General features: G+C 36.7%; 1 protein-coding gene across 10 annotated transcripts in view; it reads right to left on the reverse strand.

Moving 5' to 3' along the window:
- ARFIP1 (ARF interacting protein 1) overlaps window positions 1-20,437 on the reverse strand; it is a 45,934-nt gene that overhangs the window by 15,769 nt on the left and 9,728 nt on the right. For 5 of the 10 annotated variants that reach the window (XM_087737561.1, XM_087737556.1, XM_087737557.1 and 2 more), the window contains 4 exons: window positions 11,415-11,529; window positions 7,586-7,681; window positions 6,020-6,129; window positions 929-1,150 (listed from right to left, as the gene is read on the reverse strand). In XM_087737561.1, the coding sequence (XP_087593687.1) occupies window positions 929-1,150; window positions 6,020-6,129; window positions 7,586-7,681; window positions 11,415-11,529 (543 nt within the window). The remainder of the gene's footprint in view (window positions 1-928; window positions 1,151-6,019; window positions 6,130-7,585; window positions 7,682-11,414; window positions 11,530-20,437) is intronic. The other 5 variants (XM_087737560.1, XM_087737558.1, XM_087737559.1 and 2 more) reach the window with 5 other exon arrangements.

Below are 20,437 nucleotides of genomic sequence, written 5' to 3' on the forward strand. Positions count from 1 at the left end.
CTATCAGTTAAGGTTCCTCTGTGCAAGCATGAACTCCACCTCCTCCCTTAAAACTCAACGGGAATACACAATCATGAAAAGTGAAAAAACAGACAGAGGCTTTAAGTTTAATAATCACAAAGGTAATTTAGGCTGTTTTAGCAGCTATGTTTCAAGGAATCATTAAGCCCCTTAATACTGGTTTTCCAAAGGATCAGTAGCAGTATCAAACTGCTTTAACTTCAGAATTACAGAACAATCAATGTAGAAGCAAGCCAGCTACTATGTTTTATACACAACATCTACCTTCTCTCTCCTTACAGCAGACAGTTTTATTATCGGCAACAAGAAGTGCCGGTGTCACATAAACTTCTAAACCAAGGAATCATAACAACCCAAATGCAGATATCTACAGATTGCCTCTCTTGCTCAGAAACTCCAAACAACATAAGAATGTAGATTAGTCCTATTAGTAGCAAAATTCTGATAGAAAAAGGACTTTGAGATGAAATCTCAGTGCTTGAATATGCTACAGAAAAATAATTTACCCACATTCGACGTGCACAAGTAATGTGCCCTATTCTACTTACTCCCAGGCATATTCCTCAAAGACATCCTGTACCTGAAATGACGCAACGCTCTACAACATTTTGATTTCATTAGAAGCAAAATGAATAGTAAAATGCGTTTTCTATACACAGTTGTCAGTTCTTGAGTCCAACCATTAACTAAAGGCAAACATTTAAGAAACAAGAAAGAACTACAGAAACTTCAATGATTTCCTATGGTTTTAAGTTAATTACATATGCTTTTAACACAAAGAGCATATAATATATTGTTAACTACAATGTTTAGAAAAATAGCTGCTAACTACTATATACCCTGCATGAGTCAATTAGGCTTATCTTCATCTCTGCCATTTTATTTTTTAACACTATAAAAGTCTTACATGAAGTTCCAATGATTTCAAACTCAGGTCAGCAAATGCATCTCCAAGTTGCCTTTGGGTATGTACCATCTGGAAGAGTTGTGTGGACAGCGTCTGTGCCAGTTTCAAGATATTTTCGTATTTTTTTTTGTTATCTCTCAGTATATCTATCTGAGCTTCTAGTTCCAGATCTACTGTTCTTGAGCCACGACCCAATTTTTCAGAGATGATCTGACGTGTACACTGGGGAAAAAAAAACTTAAATTATAAAGAATCAAGTATATTCAAGACAACACAGCATACACCCATTTTCAGCTTCAAGGGACATATAATTACACACAATTCTTTCACAATCACCCCTCCCAATATAAGTTTGCACAACAAACTGAAAAAACAACACACTCTTTAGAAGTTTATCAGGACTCAGCAAGAACAGTTGGACAAGTCTCAACTCCTACTAAGATGAATATTCAAGTTAACAAATCAAGAGCATAACTAATTGTTTCTCAAGTAAAAGAACTCTTATCTCTTTTTAGGTTTGGTGAATCTCATTAAGTTAAAAGAAGCAATTTAGCCCACTGCATTAAAGTCAGTTAATGGGAATATCACTAGTTCTGCATAAAAATATCTAGTTAGTGATCTTCTGGGCTTTGTCTACCAACCACCCAATTCTACATCATCCATGTTATGTTTTCCAAAAATGTTATTTTTGGGGTTTATTTACGGGGCAGGTAAGGAGGTGGTTTTCAGCATGTTTTTTAAAGCTGACTGGGAAACTGGGAACTCCTACTGAGAAATATGTAAAACTATTAAAATGCATTTCTCATTATTTACACATAACGCTATAAAATGGAGCTGCTTGTCTGAGAAAGACTTACTATTTCTTTTCTATCACAAAACAAATTCTTAACAGATTTGCAGTTCATTAACACAGTGAGCAGAAAACGTGCTGTTACAAGGCTGTAGATGCTTTCGCCCAGCCGATGGCTGTGACAGCTCAGGCTGCTACCACATTCCACTTATCAGTGACACCTTCTCTGCCAGAGATTTGAGCCCAGCTTGGCAGTGAGCCTCCCAAGATGCACATTTGGGTTTCCCTTGACTGAGACATAGGAGAATCCATTTGCAAAGCAGATGTGTAGCAAAGCCACGCAATTTCTCTAAGGAAAGCAGGAATTATTTACTGTTACAGTAAGTTACTTGAAGTTAATCTGTGGTCCCAAGAGGTGAAGAGATAACCAAGTTACACATACAAAGAATTACCGCTAGAAACAGAATTACAAGGAAACGAAGTTAGTAGTCAAGGCCACAACTACTCTGAAGGGACTTAACCTAAGTGCAAAGCTGCTATTTTGTTAGGTGAAACAATGCTCAACCCTATCTTATATCACATTCCCCAAATACATTACAGCACTGGATTTCCCAGGGTTTCCAAATTCAAGGACTTTAGTTTAATCCAGTTTTTACTTACGTCCAAAGGAGATACACATTTAACCTGATAGAACTTTTATGTCCTTTCTAAATTTAATAGGCAAACACAGGAAAGACTCAAGAATGATCAAGCAGAACGAGTCAGTCATAGCTCATAAGCTTTAGATTAGAAGGTACAGACTATTTGGGGTACTTCATTAGATTCAACCAATTAACAAGAAAGAGCACAGCTAATCTAGGAGACATTTGTCTGTCAAGAATCAGAAATTTGGGAGAGCATAACAAATCGTATCAACACAGAATATAACTTTACTACCAAAGTCTGCAACAGAAATCGCAAAATACAGCTCAGGAATGAGTGTGGTCAGAGAATAAACAAGCATTCACTAGGAACTAGTGAATTGATGGACAAATTTTGGCTATTTTCCAAAAAAGCTGAGAGACGCACACCCTGCTATGGAAATGCAAGAGAAAAATCTGAATCATGGAAGGCAACATTTTTTGGAAGCAAGAATAAATTACAAAGGAAGGAATTATTTTCAACCAAGGAGTATTTGCCTCAGAAGTTACAGCAGAACACCTAAAAAATGTCAGCAGTGACAAGTGAGGAAAAACTAGCAACTGGAAAGACTGACACTGCATACTTTGCTAAACTGAGATGTAGCTGAAGTTGAACACTGAGACCGAACAAGAATAACCGAGAAAGAAGATGCACTTATCTATTTTGATTTACTCTGGTTCTAAGCGGACTAGTACAGACACACACGTTGCTATATATTCCCACTAGCGAACAGAGAAAAATACACACATTAATTCCATTTTGCTTTGTTCTAAAAGAGTATCTCTAAAGAACACTGTCCTGAATAAGACCACGCTCCTCAACAAGAAGTCACACAAGGCAAAGTTTAAGAAAAGCAACTCTCAAAGAAAAAAAAAAAAACACCAAAACATATTTAAGAGAAATAAATTTTAAATCACATGTGAAAAGATGAGCAGAGACATTACTGGAGATGTCTCGGAAATAAACGTTCCACTAGTAGGCCAGTATTAAAGAGAGGCTTGTAAAAGAGGTATATTGGGGTTTTTTTCCTCAAAGCTTAAGAAGTTGTATGAAGAACAAAAAGATAAGCTTTTTATTAGAATTGCTGAAAGTCAAGAACTCTCTCAACTTTCTTGTGCCCACGTCTTTTTGCTAAACTGAAAATGCCTTTGTTATCCAGAGGGGGAGGCAGGGGAAGGGGAAAGAACAGAAAACGCTCTTGCCACTAGGTTACAGAAAGAAGGGCAACTTCTTTTGACGCTAACTCATGATTACTAGGCAGAGTAAGATTGGAGAGAGTGAAGAGGGACAGTAGTTGCAAAGGCAACAGAATAATCGTATCAAGTTACAAATTACGGGAAAAAGTTAAATACAGTCTATGAAAATTCACGGTTAGGCTAGACAGAAGAGCAGCTTTAACCTCCTGTGACTTTCCAGTAGAAACAGTTTCTTAAAACAGAAACAAAAGTGGGAGATAACAAAAGTAATTGTGTCTCATTCACAAAAATGCATACGGGACAAAAAGCAAGGTACTCAAAATACATGAAGGCATACTTAATCATCTCTTCACAGATGGGCATGACTTCTGAACGTATCCAATAATTTAGATTTCGCAACTCCTGATACAGACACCGTGACAGAGGAACTACTCATGTCAGATTCCTAAAGAACTTCCTAACAGCAAGTTCCACCACTATCTCCACTTGCAGATTAATGTCTGATACACTGAGTAGCATGGCTTTCAGCTCAGAGGGGTTCAACTGCTGACTTCCCTCCACTAACCATTTACTCCAGCCCTTTATTTCTGCATCTTCTAACCTACGCTCAGTTAGCTACTACAAGATAAGGAGGAGAGTTCTTCCCACGACCTTCCTAATGGGAACCAAAGCAAGCCAGTATGTCCACAAACTGAAATACTGTCCTTAATCAAATTAAATATGCTTTTTGTATGTAGCCTACATATAAAGTGTTTTCAAATGTATGGCATCTCTGAGGACATTTGCATAATGCTCCCTCAACTCAGAAGGAATCCAACAGCTCTCTCTGAACAATCCTATTCCTCAAAAAAAGCCATACAAGAAGTCAGTATGGGACTCTAGATCATAACTGACCTATCTCCTTAGGCATATTTGGGAAACAACTTCAAGCTTATAGATTTCAAGAAAACAGATGCATTTGGTTTTCTGAAAGTGCTATTCTTTGTTTGCTATGCTATAACTGGTAGGATTTCTGGATTTCAGGAAGGGGGAGGTTTAAGCCAAGAAAGAAATCTAAAAATCCAGACTTTGCAAAGACTACTACCAAAGAAATAATGTTCTAAACAAGGATCTGAGACCACTTTTCCCAGCATTTTTCACTAGCCCTCTGGCTATTGCTTCACGTAAGTGGGTTTACAATCATTCTACGATTGAGACATGAGGATTTTTTTGGTGTTGTTTTCCAGATTAAGGCACCAAAAAGAGAGAATAAGGTCAAGTCCTCTCCTATTTAGTTGTGGTATAGCAGATTCAATATCAAGAGTCAATGTTTCTTAAACAGAGAACTTTAAAGAACAGCTTCAGCTGAATACCACGTATTCTGACTGGACCACAGCACGCTCCAGAAGTAGCTGACAGATTTCTGCAGTTGCTACAAAATTTAGATTACAAGAAAAGTAGAAATTCTAAAAGCCAGTTAATTAGACATAAAAAAGATGCAAACTTCCGATTCTAACACAAAGAACCGCATAAGCATTTGCTAGTGGGTAGAATGCCTCCATCCCTGCTTCTCATCCTCACGGGGGAGGAAGTCCTTATCTGGACTTAAGAACACTGGAGGGATTCAGATCTGCGTTTTACAAGGGAAGTTTTTTCCACAGATTCTTCTTTTCTTCATGGTTTGATGTAGATCCCACTGATGCACAACCCACCTGTCCACACCTTTGTCATTTAAGTTGCAGGAATAACAAAAAGCTATTTTTCAAAAATGGTCTTTGTTTAAAGCTCCTGATAGTAATGTATTCCCTGACAATCGTTCCTTATCTGATGCCTTTTTAGTGAGAGTCACTTCTGGCAAACTGGTGTGCTTTAAGCACCTTTTCTTTATTCTTTTGTTGTTATTTTATTTTCTTCAAATCCCAAATGATCACAAAGAAGGGCCATATAAGAGTAAAACACACATGAATCGAAGCAACAATTCCAACACTAAGAAAAAACAATCAGCCAAGACAGAACAAAACCATCAGAATAGCAATTCATAAATATGGAGCTTGTGGATGGGCCTGACATTTTCCCCATCAGCTACAATTCTATTGTATCAGCAATCAACTCAAAGATAGCAAAAAGATTTAATTACAAGCATTAGTGCTGAAATCTGTACATTCTGTATGTTGAAGGGGACATTAAAAATGGAACATTCTTTACCTTGTTAAATCAATAATACCTATGAAAGATTTTCCACTTAAAACCAGGGATTTAAAGAGGCTTACAAAGAACTTCTACACTTGGAAGAAAACTAAGCCTTCGCTATGCATTCTTGCTTATGCTCACTGCAACAACAGATTACTTTCATACAGTAGTATAGCACTTTGAAAGCTTTAGTTCAATCTAGTAGCAAACTCTTTTCTAGAATACATACATACACACAAGTATATGTCTGCATACCTTATAAGTGTTTAGGCTCCACTTTCTCACGAGTTCCAATTTCTCCATTGCTGGATTCTTTACTTCATCTGCTAACACAACAGGTCCACTCTTCTGCTGAGCTCTGCCCCCTATGCCAGACACAAAGCAAATCTTCAAGGCCTTGGGTTTTTCATTTTAAGGGATTAAAAGCAGGCATAGAAGATTTGTGCAACTGCACATGCAAAAGCAGAGCAAGGTGACAGTAAGAAGACAAATATGCAGATTTTCAAAATCAATTCCAGAAAGAAAGAATTATTTTAAAACTGATATAAAGTACGTACATATCTCAGTATTTCATGTAGTAATAGGCTGAATACAGCTTACCTGAATGCACGGAGTTTTACTAACCAACACTAAAACAGCTTTTGAGACATGTTTATTACTTAAGCTATGTTTTAAAATTCCAACGGTTGAACATCCTCTTGGATTTAGCCAATCTAAAAGTCTGTTTACAACCTGCAGACCATTAAATGAAAATTATCGGCATATAAAAACTGTTGTCACAGAGCACAAACTAACAAATTTCAAAACAGATTTTTTTATCTTTTCCAATGAACGTCATCCTTTCCAGAAGATGTGTTCAGCCAATATTTAACTAATTTAATTCAGCTTTATTAGCTCATTGTATTAGGAATAATTAATTCTACAAACCACCAGTATAAAAACAGCAACAAAGAAAAGATTTAAAGCAATAAATTAAAATATCTGGGGCCAATCATCACACATTAATTACCAGTACTCAGCACTGTCAAGCTAGTACAGGATATCACGTGGATTCTAAGTTTTAATTTTGCACAAATAGTTCCTAGTGTCCTAAATAGTAAGAACTGCATATCACTACCACTTTTTAAGCAACATTTTTATTTATTCATGTACAATTTTGACTACTCCTGCCTCTAATCCCTATTGCTCCTTGCAGTCACCTTAGCCTTCCCAGGTTATTTACGTAAATAAGAGTTTGGAAAAAAGTCTATGCAGATGCCTCAAGATACTCCTTTAGCATCAAGCTCTACTATGTTCTTTACGTCTTCAAAATGCTGTGCAAACATTAAGTAATTAATCCTCTCAACACCCTTATGAGGTAACTGAATAGATTTTCTCTTTTTATATAGGAGAAAACAGACAAAGATGTTAAGTAATTTGCCCATAGGCACAAAATGAGGCAAGTGGCAAAGCCTAGTTTGGGTGTTTATGAATTCCTAATTCCTCATACTCTCTTCTACTGGAATATGTGATCATTCTGGCAAAAAATGCCAAAAGTTTCAGCTGTAACCTCAATAAAAATTTTGGTTACTCCCATTTTAGCTACTGTTTGTTATTATTAATATTTGGTAATTGTTTTTTAAATTTTATAGAGCAAAAAGCAGCATACAGAAAGGAAAGCAGAGGTTACTTTGTGAACTGTTAAAAGCCAGAAATGAGAGCCACCAAAAAAACCCCTTAAGTTATATTTCCAACTAACAGTAAATCAAATTATTAGAGACATGGAGGAGTTAGTACAGTGTCAGCAGAGACAAGGGCGTTATCCATTCAGTGCTATGATACCTGTGGGAATAATTAAATCACAACCTTGTCCAGCCAGTCTGCTAGCTGCTGCACTGCTAGGAGATATAACAGATGATTTGGGTGATGCTGAGGAACCTGAAAAGGGGACATAATTAACCATGAAAATCCATCATCTTCCCTTAGAAGGCAATGTGCACTTTTACACAGATAGGGTTTTTTTCAAAACAAAGAAACATTTGCTTCAGCAACACACTAAATAGAAGCATTCACTGAAAAGTTGCTGGAACTCCTGATGGAAATGCTTTTTAAGAGGTGCAGCTGTTCATGTGAACTACTCCAAGTTTTCATGATTTAATCTTTTTCTCTAGGTCATGATGCCAAACTTTTTCCGTTTTTTTGTGAGAGTAATCAAAATACAACCGACAGCTTCATCAAGTAAAGTATATACTATCAACAGAAAATTCCATGGAAGATTGTTATATACAGCTTCCAGAGCTGAAACCTCCTTTTTCAGGTCTAGGTAGATTGCACTCTGCACTGTCACTGAATGGTACTCACAGCATTAAGGGGTGAAGTAAGCTCTGAAATCTGTGCCAATTTCAGGTATACTTGATTAACATCTGCTCCTAAGTCTGTGTAAACACACAGCAATAAGCTATCCTGAAGATCACACGAGCCATTAGTTGTTAAGGTGTGTAATCTCCTTCCCAAAAGAAAGATTTTACAGCACTTGCTTACTCTAAAAAAAAAAAAACAACAAAACAAACCCAACTTCAAATGACCTGCACCACGTGTGTTCTCTAAGCTGTTTTAGGATTATGCTTTTCAGAGCTTTGCAACTCTTTCATATCACATAAATGAAAAGTGGCATTCTTATGAAGTTTTCAGGATTTAAAAACCAACCAACCAAATTAGCTTTTTCTCTGTAGTCATGAGTAATCACCATATTGGGGGGGGGGGGGGAGCTTTTATTGCTTTTGCTGAGAAATTCCGAGATACTTCAGGGCTGACAGTGTGCTGGAGGAAAAGGAAATCAAACCTAAAGTTCAGCAGTTTCAACAAAATTTAGTTATCAGTAACACCAAAAATATCACTCAAAGTAACTGAATCAGCAATCAGCTTTTGCCTTTTTAACATACTATAGAGCACTACTAACATGGTGTACAATTAATCCAATGATTTGGATCCTACTGCACAGAAAAGATGTGTTAGAAAGATAGCTCACTTGCTGTGTCCTTCTGTGGCGATACATCGCGTAAGAGCTGCAACTAGATTCACCCAGGCATAAAAGTTTGACTGCAAGATCCTGCTAAAGGCCTAAAGACTGAATCACTTGAGCAAGCAAGCTAAGACAAGCAGTTTAAAAAATCCTTATCATTTGACAGAGTATTAATGCAGCCTTATGCATGCTTCATCATTCAACATTCCCCAAATCCTAAAAGCCCTTCCCCTCCAGTATTGTCTGCTTTGGGTGTCCTTATTAGGGCTTCATTTTTCAATGCAAACAGAAAATAGAATTTTTAGAAATAGGGCAATCATTCTACTTTTGTAGAATTTTTTGTTTTATAAGAAGCCTTAGTTTCTACCACTTCTCTCTCTTTCTCTCTCTGATTTGGTTAGAGCATTAGGAAAAATCTGAAGAAAATATCCTTGGAGGAGAACTGTGATATCTAAAGCGTTAATAATTATGCATCCAAAGCTCATCATTTGTGTGCATAACTTACTACAGAACATTTGGATTTCAAACATATCAGTGTAGCCCGACACACATCTTAGTTTTTCCCTTACAGGCTAATGCAGTTAACAGCTGCAACAGTTATCCTGCAAATAGAATACAAAAAGGCAAGAATGGTGAGCAGTTTGCCATCTGCCCAGTTTTTAGCTAGATATTTTACTAACCTCAAAGACTTAAAGAAACCACAGCATTCACTTTGTAATATATGTAAAGTACAGCATGTAAATCACTGTTTTCATAAGCACAACATTTTACCAAGCAGGAAATGAAGCAAAATGTAAATTAAATCTATGACTACAAAGAGACTTATTTTCACAGCTACTCATTTAAGATCATTTCAAACCTTTCAAATTCAGAAATCATTGAAGATACACAATTCATTAAAATACCACTTTCACATACTATATCGTGGCACTCTATTGTTTTTAGACAGATGGGAAACGCTGACATTACTGGCTTGTTTATCACTTTGTATTTCTCATTGTTTAATAGAATCATAGAATCGTCAAGGTTGGAAAAGACCTCTGAGATCATCGAGCCCAACCTGTTAACCTAACTGCCTGGTCCATCTCTAAACCATGTCCCTAAGCACCGCATCCACACGTTTTTTTGAATACTTCCAGGGACTGTGATTGCACCACTTCCCTGGGCAGTCTGTTCCAAGGCCTAACCACTCCCTTCGTGAAGAAATTTTTCCTAATATCCAAGCTAAATCTCCCCTGGCACAACTTGAGGCCGTTTCCTCTTGTCCTGTCGCTTGTTACCTGGGAGAAGAGACCGACCCCCACCTCCCTACAGCCTCCTTTCAGGTAGTTGCAGAGAGCGATAAGGTCTCCCCTCAGCCTCCTCCAGACTATACAACCCCAGTTCCATCAGCCGCTCCTCATAAGACTTGTGCTCTAGACCCTTCATCAGCTTCCTTGCCCTTCTCTGGACGCGCTCCAGCACCTCAGCGTCCTTCTTCTAGTGAGGGGCCCAAAACTGAACACAGAATTTGCAGTGCAGCCTCACCAGTGTCGAATACAGGGGCACTATCACCTCCCTGGTCCTGCTGGCCACACTATTCCTGATAAAAGCCAGGATGCCATTGGGCTTCTTGGCCACCTGAGCACACTGCTGGCTCATGTTCAGGCAGCTGTCGACCAACACCCCCAGGTCCTTTTCCACCGGGCAGCTCTCCAGCCACTCTTCCCCAAGCCTGTAGCTTTGCATGGGCTTGTTGTGACCCAAGTCCAGGACCCGGCACTGAGCCTTGTTGAATCTCATGGCTCCGGCCCATCGATCCAGCCTGCCCAGGTCCCTCTGCAGAGCCTTCCTACCCTCCAGCAGATCGACACTCCCACCCAACTTGGTGTCATCTGCAAACTTACTGAGGGTGCGCTCAATCCCCTCATCCAGATCATCAATGAAGATATTGAACAGGACCGGCCCCAATACTGAGCCCTGGGGAATGCCACTTGTGACCAGTCGCCAAACATACATTAATACTTCCATAGTGAATTAAATATTAATTAACTAAAATCCTTCTGCTGTAAACATCCACAACTCTGTGCTGAGAAAATATGAGAACAGAGACTTTTTCATTAGGTAGTGCCTGGAAAAAGAGACCCAAAGCATTATCACTCCTAACAACAATACATTAAAGTAATATATGCACTATAACAAAAAAAAAAAAAAAAAAGGAGAAACAAGTCTCAGGGGCAACAAAGAAGAATTCCACTCATTAATCTGCTCTAGATAAGTGAACTGTGTATCGAGAAATAAATAACCCTCCAGTTATGTTTCAAATCAGAACAATGCCTGCAACATTTAACGAAAACTTCAATGCAACGTAAAATTCTCCAGTCTGACACCATTTCAAGGTGCTCAAGGACCTCACTTCCTGTAAATGCAGACCAATTTAATACTAAGTAGTTTCCACTAGTTCCTTGACAGATACTACACGTGTAGCGTATATTCTCTATTTTAACAACCCAGCTACCAGAGAAGATAAACAGGTTGTCACTAATGTACATCTCAGTGTGTACATGTACACCAAAATGCTCAAAGCAGCTACAGAACATTGCATTCCTGACCATATGAAAATATGCCTAAAGATTTTAAATGGAGAAATAAAGACAAGAAGGTAGTTACCTTTACCTGGAAATGGTCCTGCCTCAATGACTCCCTCTTTGGTGCTGTCAAAGCCATGAGATGTTATTTTGGTTTCAGAAAGTCCAAGTCCCACTGGTAACGAACGTTTCAAGTCCTTGAAAATATTTGAATAAAAATGGACAGTTAATGTTTAAACAAAGATAAAAGTGACTCAAAAGTATTACAATGCAAATTCAGCAGCTCTCAGACAGGCAATTCTGCCTTTAGCCTGGAACATCTTCGCTGGTGTCACAGCATTCTACTGCGATGCACATATAAAACATAAATGAATGAGAAACACTGTAAGTATAGCCTCTGTAGTTATTCTAGAAACTTTTTTTATATTGATGAACAACTAGAATGCCATCTCTTAGAGCAGCGGTTATCAAAACGTTGCCCGCAACATCATGTTATGTAGTCTGAAGCTGGTCCAAACAACCTTATCAGTTCAATAATGTTTCCAGTTAAAAACTGACAGGGGTACAGAATGATCTAAGACTAAGAGCAGACAACATTTTGCAAACCGAAACTGTGGAAGCAACTATCGTAACATTAAAGATAAAAAAAAAAAAAGTCACTAAGCAAGAAATAACTCTAAAATTCACAGAATCCTTAACTTCCACAAATAGCACATAAAATCTCTAATATTTGACATGGGAGAAACATGCAGAAAGGCATCACCTCAACAGCTTCCTTCTGAGCACCTACTCTACATCAAAAGCGCTCATAGCACAAAGTTGCCATTTACTTCTGTTTGCTTTTGAAACTCATTGATTTAAAATTGCCTGAGATCACCTTGTTTAACTTCTGAGAGAGGGTAACTACGACAACCAACTTCCAGGCAACTGAAGTCTTCACAGAAACCCAATGCAACCCTGTTACCGAACTATGAACTCACAGACCATGATTCATATTCCATCCTACTCTCCATTTTTGCTGCCTTACCCATCTCTACAAATAGCTCCCAAAGGTTTCGTGGACTATATTTCCAGCCATCTGACTGAAGTTTAAGCCTCCAGTGTTATGGAATATACTTAGTGCTTTAAAAAAAATTCAGGTATTCAAAGCAATTTAAAACCACTAATTTGTAAAAGTAAAAAGTGAGTAAAAAGCTACTCTGGAAGTGAAAGCAAAAAGGTAAAATACACTTATAAAAAATTAAGCATCAAGAAATTGGAAAACTGCCAGTTTCTGGAGTCAGGTACTCTTTTGCATCCCCTCTGCCTCCATACAGAGGCAAAAAAGATGAAAAAGCACAGAGAAGCAATAGTGAAAAGTACAGAGAAAAACTATATGTAGCTTTAAGATGTGAGCGCCTGGACACGTGCAGTAACTATTTATGATATATGCAATGCTTCTAATTACAAAGAAAACACAACCTTTAAAATCCAATCCATGTTTGACATATTACTGTAGTCACTCGATCCACAAACCAGAAGCAAGGTACTGCATAAGAATGATACTGCCTAGAGGCTCAGACTGCCCAGAAGTGGCTTCGGATCACGTCCCCACAGATTTAGTTAGCTGTCTTTAGTTTAAGACAAACTCCTGGGAGGAGGAAAAAAGGAAGAGCTACAAACACGTGAATTCCAGCAGAACAGAAATCTTGTTGACATCGAAAGCCCAGGATGTTACTGCAATCAGAGTAACTAATTCCTACAGCCATACTTTCAGTCACATGAACTCACTATTTAATAATAGATTATGCTATATTTGTGTATCTGCAGCATTATAGCAAAAAAAAAAAACACAAACAAACAGCATGAACAACAAATAGTAGTCACACGCAGAACCTGATCTCGCAAATTAAGCATATCGCAACATTGGATACATATTGTTTTCAGTCTTCACAACTGACTTAACACTGGTGCGTCCATTTAAGTACTCTCAGTTGGTGGTATGATGCTGGAAAACCTTTGCTTCAACTTAGTTTAGCTAAGAGACAGAGTCCATTTAACCAAAAATGTAGCAAGTCACTAGGAGCTGAAAAAGCTAAGACTTGAAAAAGGATAACCGATTGCAGAGGAGAAGGTGCACTGATTTAACAGAAAGGACATAGCATCAATTTTCTTTTCCTGAAGGCACCTTGGCATGTTGTATAGTTTTCAGAAATATCTAAATCTGTAGCCAAAGAAATGTAGACAGCTAACCTGCTTAAGCATGTTTGCAATAGGAATCTAAGCAATCATCCGCATTTACGGCTAAAATGCAGAACATCTGCTTCATAAAGACAAAAGTTTATATCTAAACTTTAGCAATTGTACTACTTCTGTACATTCAACTTAACTCTAATTTGAAGCTAAACATAGGCTGAACAAACTACAAAGTTAAATAAATCAGAATATTACAACACATCCTTTTCTTACATAAAAACCTGATATTTGGATCGCGAAAATTTTTAAGATCTACAATGGTGTATATATACACATCAGGGTTTTTTACATAAATATATATACATACATATGTATATGTACACAAACACATATTTGTTCGAAGAGATCCATGCTTTTTTCATTGGCAAAAAGGCGAAGTTCAGTGTAAAGAACTGCATTCAAACCTGTTTTTAAACACCTACATTAACCAGTTGAAATACACCCTGCTGAAGAAAGATACCCTTGCATATGAATTTAAAAGAAAGATTTACCATTTGTTGATTTATACACAAGCAGATTTGTCATCAAAAAGTCAGTGATCATCAATACACTACCTTTTTGTTGTTTATAAACATGCAAGTTACTGTGCAGTGGAGACATGCTTCTGCATGTAAACTTCAATTTTTAACATGTCATTCTTGCAACTGATTGTGCTTGCTTTTTTTTTTCCACAAGCACAGATAAACAAAAAAGCTACCTGAAAAATCTGTAATCATTCTGACAAAGCAATTTATCCCTTCAATAACTGACAAAGAAGGATAATTTAGAAACAGCCTTAGAGTAAGAAAAGACGTGCACAAAGCTTCACATTTAAGAGAAGGTATGACAGTACTTAAGGAGATTTTAGAGTGGTAAGAAGGCAATGTAAATAGCTTTTTTTTTTTTTTGTTCCCACCAAATATAGTTCTGCTGTTACAACACGGGAAGCGAGGACAGATTCCCCTACTACAATAAGGTGATTCTATTTTGACTACATATTGCTCTTCTAGCTAAGAGGATGATTTTCGTGATCAGAAGATCTGCTTTCAAACTCATAAGTGATTTCCCCCCTTCTTCGTAAAAGGGAAATCAAGTCTTCAGAATTAATCAATATTTGTTGATACATTTCAAAACCATAAATCCGTCAAGGGATCCACATCACAGAAACAAAAAGGTGCTTCATTCATAATTTTCAATTGTATGAGGCTGAAAGCCATTGCATATTTATGCAATTGCCATCTAGCAGAAGTATTTTAATATTGTAACTTCACTGAGACCCAGAGCTAGTAAGTACAAAACCCCTACAACTCAGAAGATTCCCAGGAAGTCAGAAGGCTGGATTACCTATCCCATTCTCAGCCATTTAGCATGCTAAAGGCTCAAAGAAGCAAAAGCATGAAATATAGGTACACGGAACAGCTGCACTAGTTTAATTTGGTCTATTCAAGACAGTGCAAATGTATATTGTATAGAGCATTTAAACCACTTTAACCCTTTGTTAAAATCCCATTTCAATTAGTTCAAATCACCATATTAAACTAAACATATTTTAGTAAGGTTAGCCTAATTTACGCAACTCTAACAGGGATATTCATCAGTTTATTATACAGATCATCTAGATGAACCGGTATGAATTTTTGACATATCAATCCTGTTGAGACAGCAGACACAGCAAAGAAGTCACTCAGAATTCGTGTTCATGAAGGAACGTTGGCTGAATTATAAGACTATTTCCAAAAAGATACTTCCCATTCATGCTCCCCATAATAATCTAAAACGAAGAGGGGAAAGATACCGGAACTGTATTGTTTCTCCACCAGCGGAGGCTCGCTCAGCAGAAACAAACTTAGTGGAAGCTTAATAGAGCCCAGTGGAAGCAGCAGAAATTAACTTAGCAGAAGTTTAGCAGAGCTTAGTGGAAGCTCACCTAGTAGAAGCTTAGTCAAAACTTACTTACTTGAAACTTAGTAGAAACTAAGAAGCAAGTAAGCAAACAACATTGTATGAATTTCTTAGTTATGCCAGTCTGTTATTAATGCATGACTAAGCATTATCTTTTGCTTAGTACCAACACTAAGTTTAAAAGATACAGTTTTACTTGCCTTTACTACCCTGAATAAAGGTATTTTAAAAACCCCACCTCACTAGCTAGTTCAAGGAGTCCATTAAAGTGGAGCACTAAACTGGGATCAATCATATGTGCTCGTTTATTTTTTGATGGATGGCATTATAATAAAACTAATCAAGTTACCTTTAGGAAAAATTTGCAACACATCTTATTTTAAAGTTCACAGTTTGAAGTTTTACAAGATTACAAGTCCCATGAAACAAAATGTTATGTAGCTAGACATAACATCTATCCAGTAAGACAACTGGCTCTGAACTTTAACTTCTTACATTAGTTCGTGTAAAAGTGGAGCTCCTTGTACGTATTCAGCATTTTCTTCTTCTCTTTGCCCTATTATATCACTCAGCTCCTATTTTCCACTAGATCCTCACATCAATATAAATTCAAGCATAAAAATAAATGGAAGGAGAGCTGAAGGCTTAATCTATGCTGAAGCGGCAAGCAACATGGACTGACACATTTCTTCTGTTCTCCAATAAATTGCTCTTCGCTCAGAAGACTCTCTCTTCTACTACATCCTTTTTGATTTACCTAATGTCATACTACAATCCAGTTTTAAATTCGTTTCCCTTCTACTCTCATCATTAACATTCGTATTTTTGGTTTTTAAGACTGTATGAAGCAGACCACTTGGCAACAAAAAGAAAGACTGGTCTTTTTTGCTTCATCTCCTAAACAGTTTTCTAGAACTGACACACACAAATATATTTTAAATCAGTCTACATTAATTAAAATATAATTGCCCAAAGTAAAATCTAACTATGCCAGTCAACATAGCAAAACCTAAGGGATGAACTCGGGTGTTTCTGGTAGAGTGACAAGGCTGGCATTTTTTTCAGAAGCCAAAAGATAAAAAAGAACTGACCTTATCTATTTGTGCAGTCTGGCAATAAAATCACAGAACAAGATACTGAACACATGCACTCAGATTCATCAGATCCCAGAGCTTATTTCGTAATTTAATAAGATAAATTGAAGACTCGCAACAACATTAATTTATCTTTTGTAGCTTAAACTTTATTACTGGTATTATATACATGTTTAATAATGGTTTTGTCCCTGTAAGACTACAAGAAGAGCCAGGAGAAGAGAGTCTGTACTGAAAATGAAAGGAAACAATGGAACAACAATTTCAGAAACTCAGACTGATAAGAACTTCATATAGATTTTGCACAGTAATTTAAACATAACAAATAGTTTACAGCTGCTTGAATACCTTTACAGGCAGACCAAACTTTTTTTTGATTCATTCAACTTATTCCTATGCAGCTTTCACACTATATGGCATGGTATCGAATTAGGAATAATATACTTCCTCACTGCTTCCCACAGTCCTCAGCTCCCAATCCCCTCAGTGACACTAGAACACCACTATTCTAATCACATAATTATAATGCCATGGGAGCAAAAGGGTGTTCTAGAAGTCAGGGATAAGTGAAATAAACCAGTGAAGAATATAAACCAGCAAGGCTTTTTTTTTGTTGAGTTTTCTTGTGCAACATAGTAAGAAAAACTTGTTTGATTAGGAAATACTGAAGTCCTTTGTTATTAAGGCAGACTAACAAATGTCGGCAAACGGTTCTACACACCAAATTTTTAAAGCTTAAGTGAGTTCCAACAGAGGCTGGAGAGCTGAAAAAGACTGGGTCAAGCTTCTTCATAATGAAAGGACATCAGACATTTCATCCCATGACAACTGAAGCTACAGGCTTTTTTAGTTAAAAAAAGTTTCCATCCATCATACGGGCAGGACAAAACTTGTCAGAATTCCACAGGCATCTCTTATTATCACAAACAAGACAGAATTAGAATGTAGCAGCATATTTCTGAATGAGACTTTACAGTTAGGCAAACACTTATTTAAGCTACCTTATAAATATGCTTTTGATTCTTTTTCTTAAACATAAGGAACCAAGATGATGCATCAAGTAGTGCTATATCACATTCCCACAAGACTGGAACTAATATGCTTCCTTCTGAAATGACATTACAGCAAGCTGCGCTGTCTGATGTTCTGCACAACTAATGGCATTTCCCTTCAAAGGAGGAGCAACCCTACTTGTCATTTCCAGGTAAATATATTTGCACTGTATTGCCTTGCAAAATGAAATACTTCTCATGCTTAAGTACATATAAATACTGCATGTGGTGGAAAATTAATGTGCATTTTCATGCCCGAGCAGCTTATGGATGAGGTCTGATGGAAGTGCTAAATAGAACACGAGCCTAGAGGAAAGTTGAGTTTTGTAATTAAAGAACCCTGAAGAAAAGGTTGTACAACTACCTCTTTACTCAGTCTAGCAAAAACGTACAATCAAAGCTGCTCAAGTGTTTGTCGCAAAATAGCTGTAGAAGACCAAATAAAAAATACAGGACAAATTATGTTTTATTGTTTACATCTGAAATCTACAACATCTAGATGAATAGCTCCCTGATCATAACGATAACAAGAAACTAAAATAACCTTGTTCCCCAGCTTCCCAAGAAGGTGTAATTGAAATCGGTATATTGGAGTTTGAGTGCTCTAAACTCTACTGTGGTCACATACTCTTACCAAGCACTGTGGTTAACAGTACAACTTAAAAGCGGTACTGGCTCTTGCCCCTTTCTTAAGTGACCTCCTAAAAACCAGTACTTGGCTTGTCATTTCCATAAGTCGATAGGAAAAAAGACCCCCGAAAACTTGGCACAGAAATTTTGTGGTGCAATGCATATTGCTTTAGGTTAAAACAAAAAATTACCTGGCAAGGAAAAAAAGAGAAAGCATAGCATTAAGCATTAGAAATAACAAACACAAAGCAAGATGAATAGATGCTAAATATTAGAATTCGAGACTAACAGATTAGTAAACAGACCTAGATGTTAATTCCAAGAAGTTTCTTTGTTTTGTTTATAAAAAGCCTCCATTATCACAGATTCTGTGAGTTTAGGTCACACATGCAGGTGTTAACTTGTACAAGACAGTTCAAAAAAATATTTGAAGTGCCCTTCATTGATCTCAGAATAAGCATTGTGAAAATAATTGCAGCAGCAAACGCAACTCTACTTGCATAGTATAAATTTTCTGCAACTCAGCCAAATATTTGACCCATTTTTGTGGAAGTTTCAAAATACAGTTAACTCCAAGCCAGCAAAATAATTAGCATGCCAGCAAAAACCTACTTCAACTTTTATACGTGGCCATAAACAAAAACTACCTTAACGTTTCAACTTCCCATAGAAAATGGTGATTATATTTTGACTGAACAAGGGCTCTGACCCAGTCAATAAGCGTGCAAGTTCCATTTATTGTATATAATAAAAAAAAATAAGGATTGTATGCACTACACTGAAGGAGCAATTATTACATAAGGGAAAGATAACTTAGCAGTCAAGTCACAGCAGCATCAAGGTCATCAGGTTTAAAAATAGTAAATCTGTTTCACTACTTCCAGGTGATTCCAAATTCATTACCACTTCAAGGTGTATTTTCATTGCCCCCCCTAAACACAGGTATATCTTTATCAAAATTTAGTTTTAACTTTATTTCATTAAACATCATCCTAATTTTTACGTTATGTTACTGGCAGATCTTAGTTGAACAACAAATCTTAAGAAATTCTAGCCTTCCCTCATTGCAGTGCTAGTCATAAAAAAAATAATCATGGCGCATTCAGCAGAAGTAGAAAAAATGCCCAGTAGTAAGTGCAGTATTTTTTAATAAGAGCTTAATATGGATGCATTTCCATCTCATGAAGTTTTACACTTTTTTTACAGCCATGCTCGCTATATAGCTACCTTGCAATCATAGTCAAATAGTCTCAGATGTTGTTTTCAGGATTTTTTAAAAAATATTTTTAAATATGTATTTTTACATATTTAAACAACATTTTTATTTATAATGATAATATAATAAATACATGTTTAAAACTATACTTTTAATATATATATTTAAATGCTTGCTTTCTTGTTTTATGAATAAAATTTCTGGATTAAAAATCAGTATGCATCCTCAAGGCTCAGAGTCAATAATTAGAAACGTATACACTTGGTAGTGCATTACAGAGCACCCAAAACTTTATGCTATTTAACATTCAGAAAGATATTGCCACTACTAATATACCTTTCATACAAAAAAAGTTATTGCAATGTATCTGCTTTGGTTTTTTAGTCAACTTTAACAATAATTTATCAGCTTTGAAGGAGTTTTTCATTAAAGCTAAAACCAGAAGACAAAATTAGGCAGATGTTTATTTTACCAATATTCCGGGTGTATATGTAATTTGTTTTCAAACTTATAAAGGTTCCCCCCTCTAATCAGCATTTTAGTAGGATAGAATAAAATACTGAAGTTCTGCTCAGTATTTCTTTTAGAAATAATCCTGCACTGCAAGTCAGCATGGGACTATTAAGGCTTAGAGATTTCCTTAAAATTTAAGTCTCAACATATATCAAATAAATGTGGATAATTAACTAGTCTTCATATTTCCAACTGAAAAGCAAAATAAAAATAAAAGTAAAGAAAACCAACCCCAAATTCCATAAACTATACCATGGCACCCTCTGCTGGACAGCCAAACATAAGAACAACTAAAAGTAAAATACATCAAGGTTAAGGAAAAGAACTCAAAATTGCACACAGATGATTATGGAAGTATAACTTGTTTTCAACATACAACAAATAAGATGGTTTCTGATACATCTCATCTATATAGCATACAGCAATACAGTGGTAATTTTTCAGTTTCAACACAAGAAAAGTTACTTCTCTCCTGTTTACAACT

This window comes from Nipponia nippon, unplaced genomic scaffold (genome assembly GCF_047370975.1).
Source record: "Nipponia nippon isolate SJK-2023a ecotype South Korea unplaced genomic scaffold, ASM4737097v1 scaffold_6, whole genome shotgun sequence".
In the NCBI taxonomy this organism is placed as follows: domain Eukaryota; kingdom Metazoa; phylum Chordata; class Aves; order Pelecaniformes; family Threskiornithidae; genus Nipponia; species Nipponia nippon.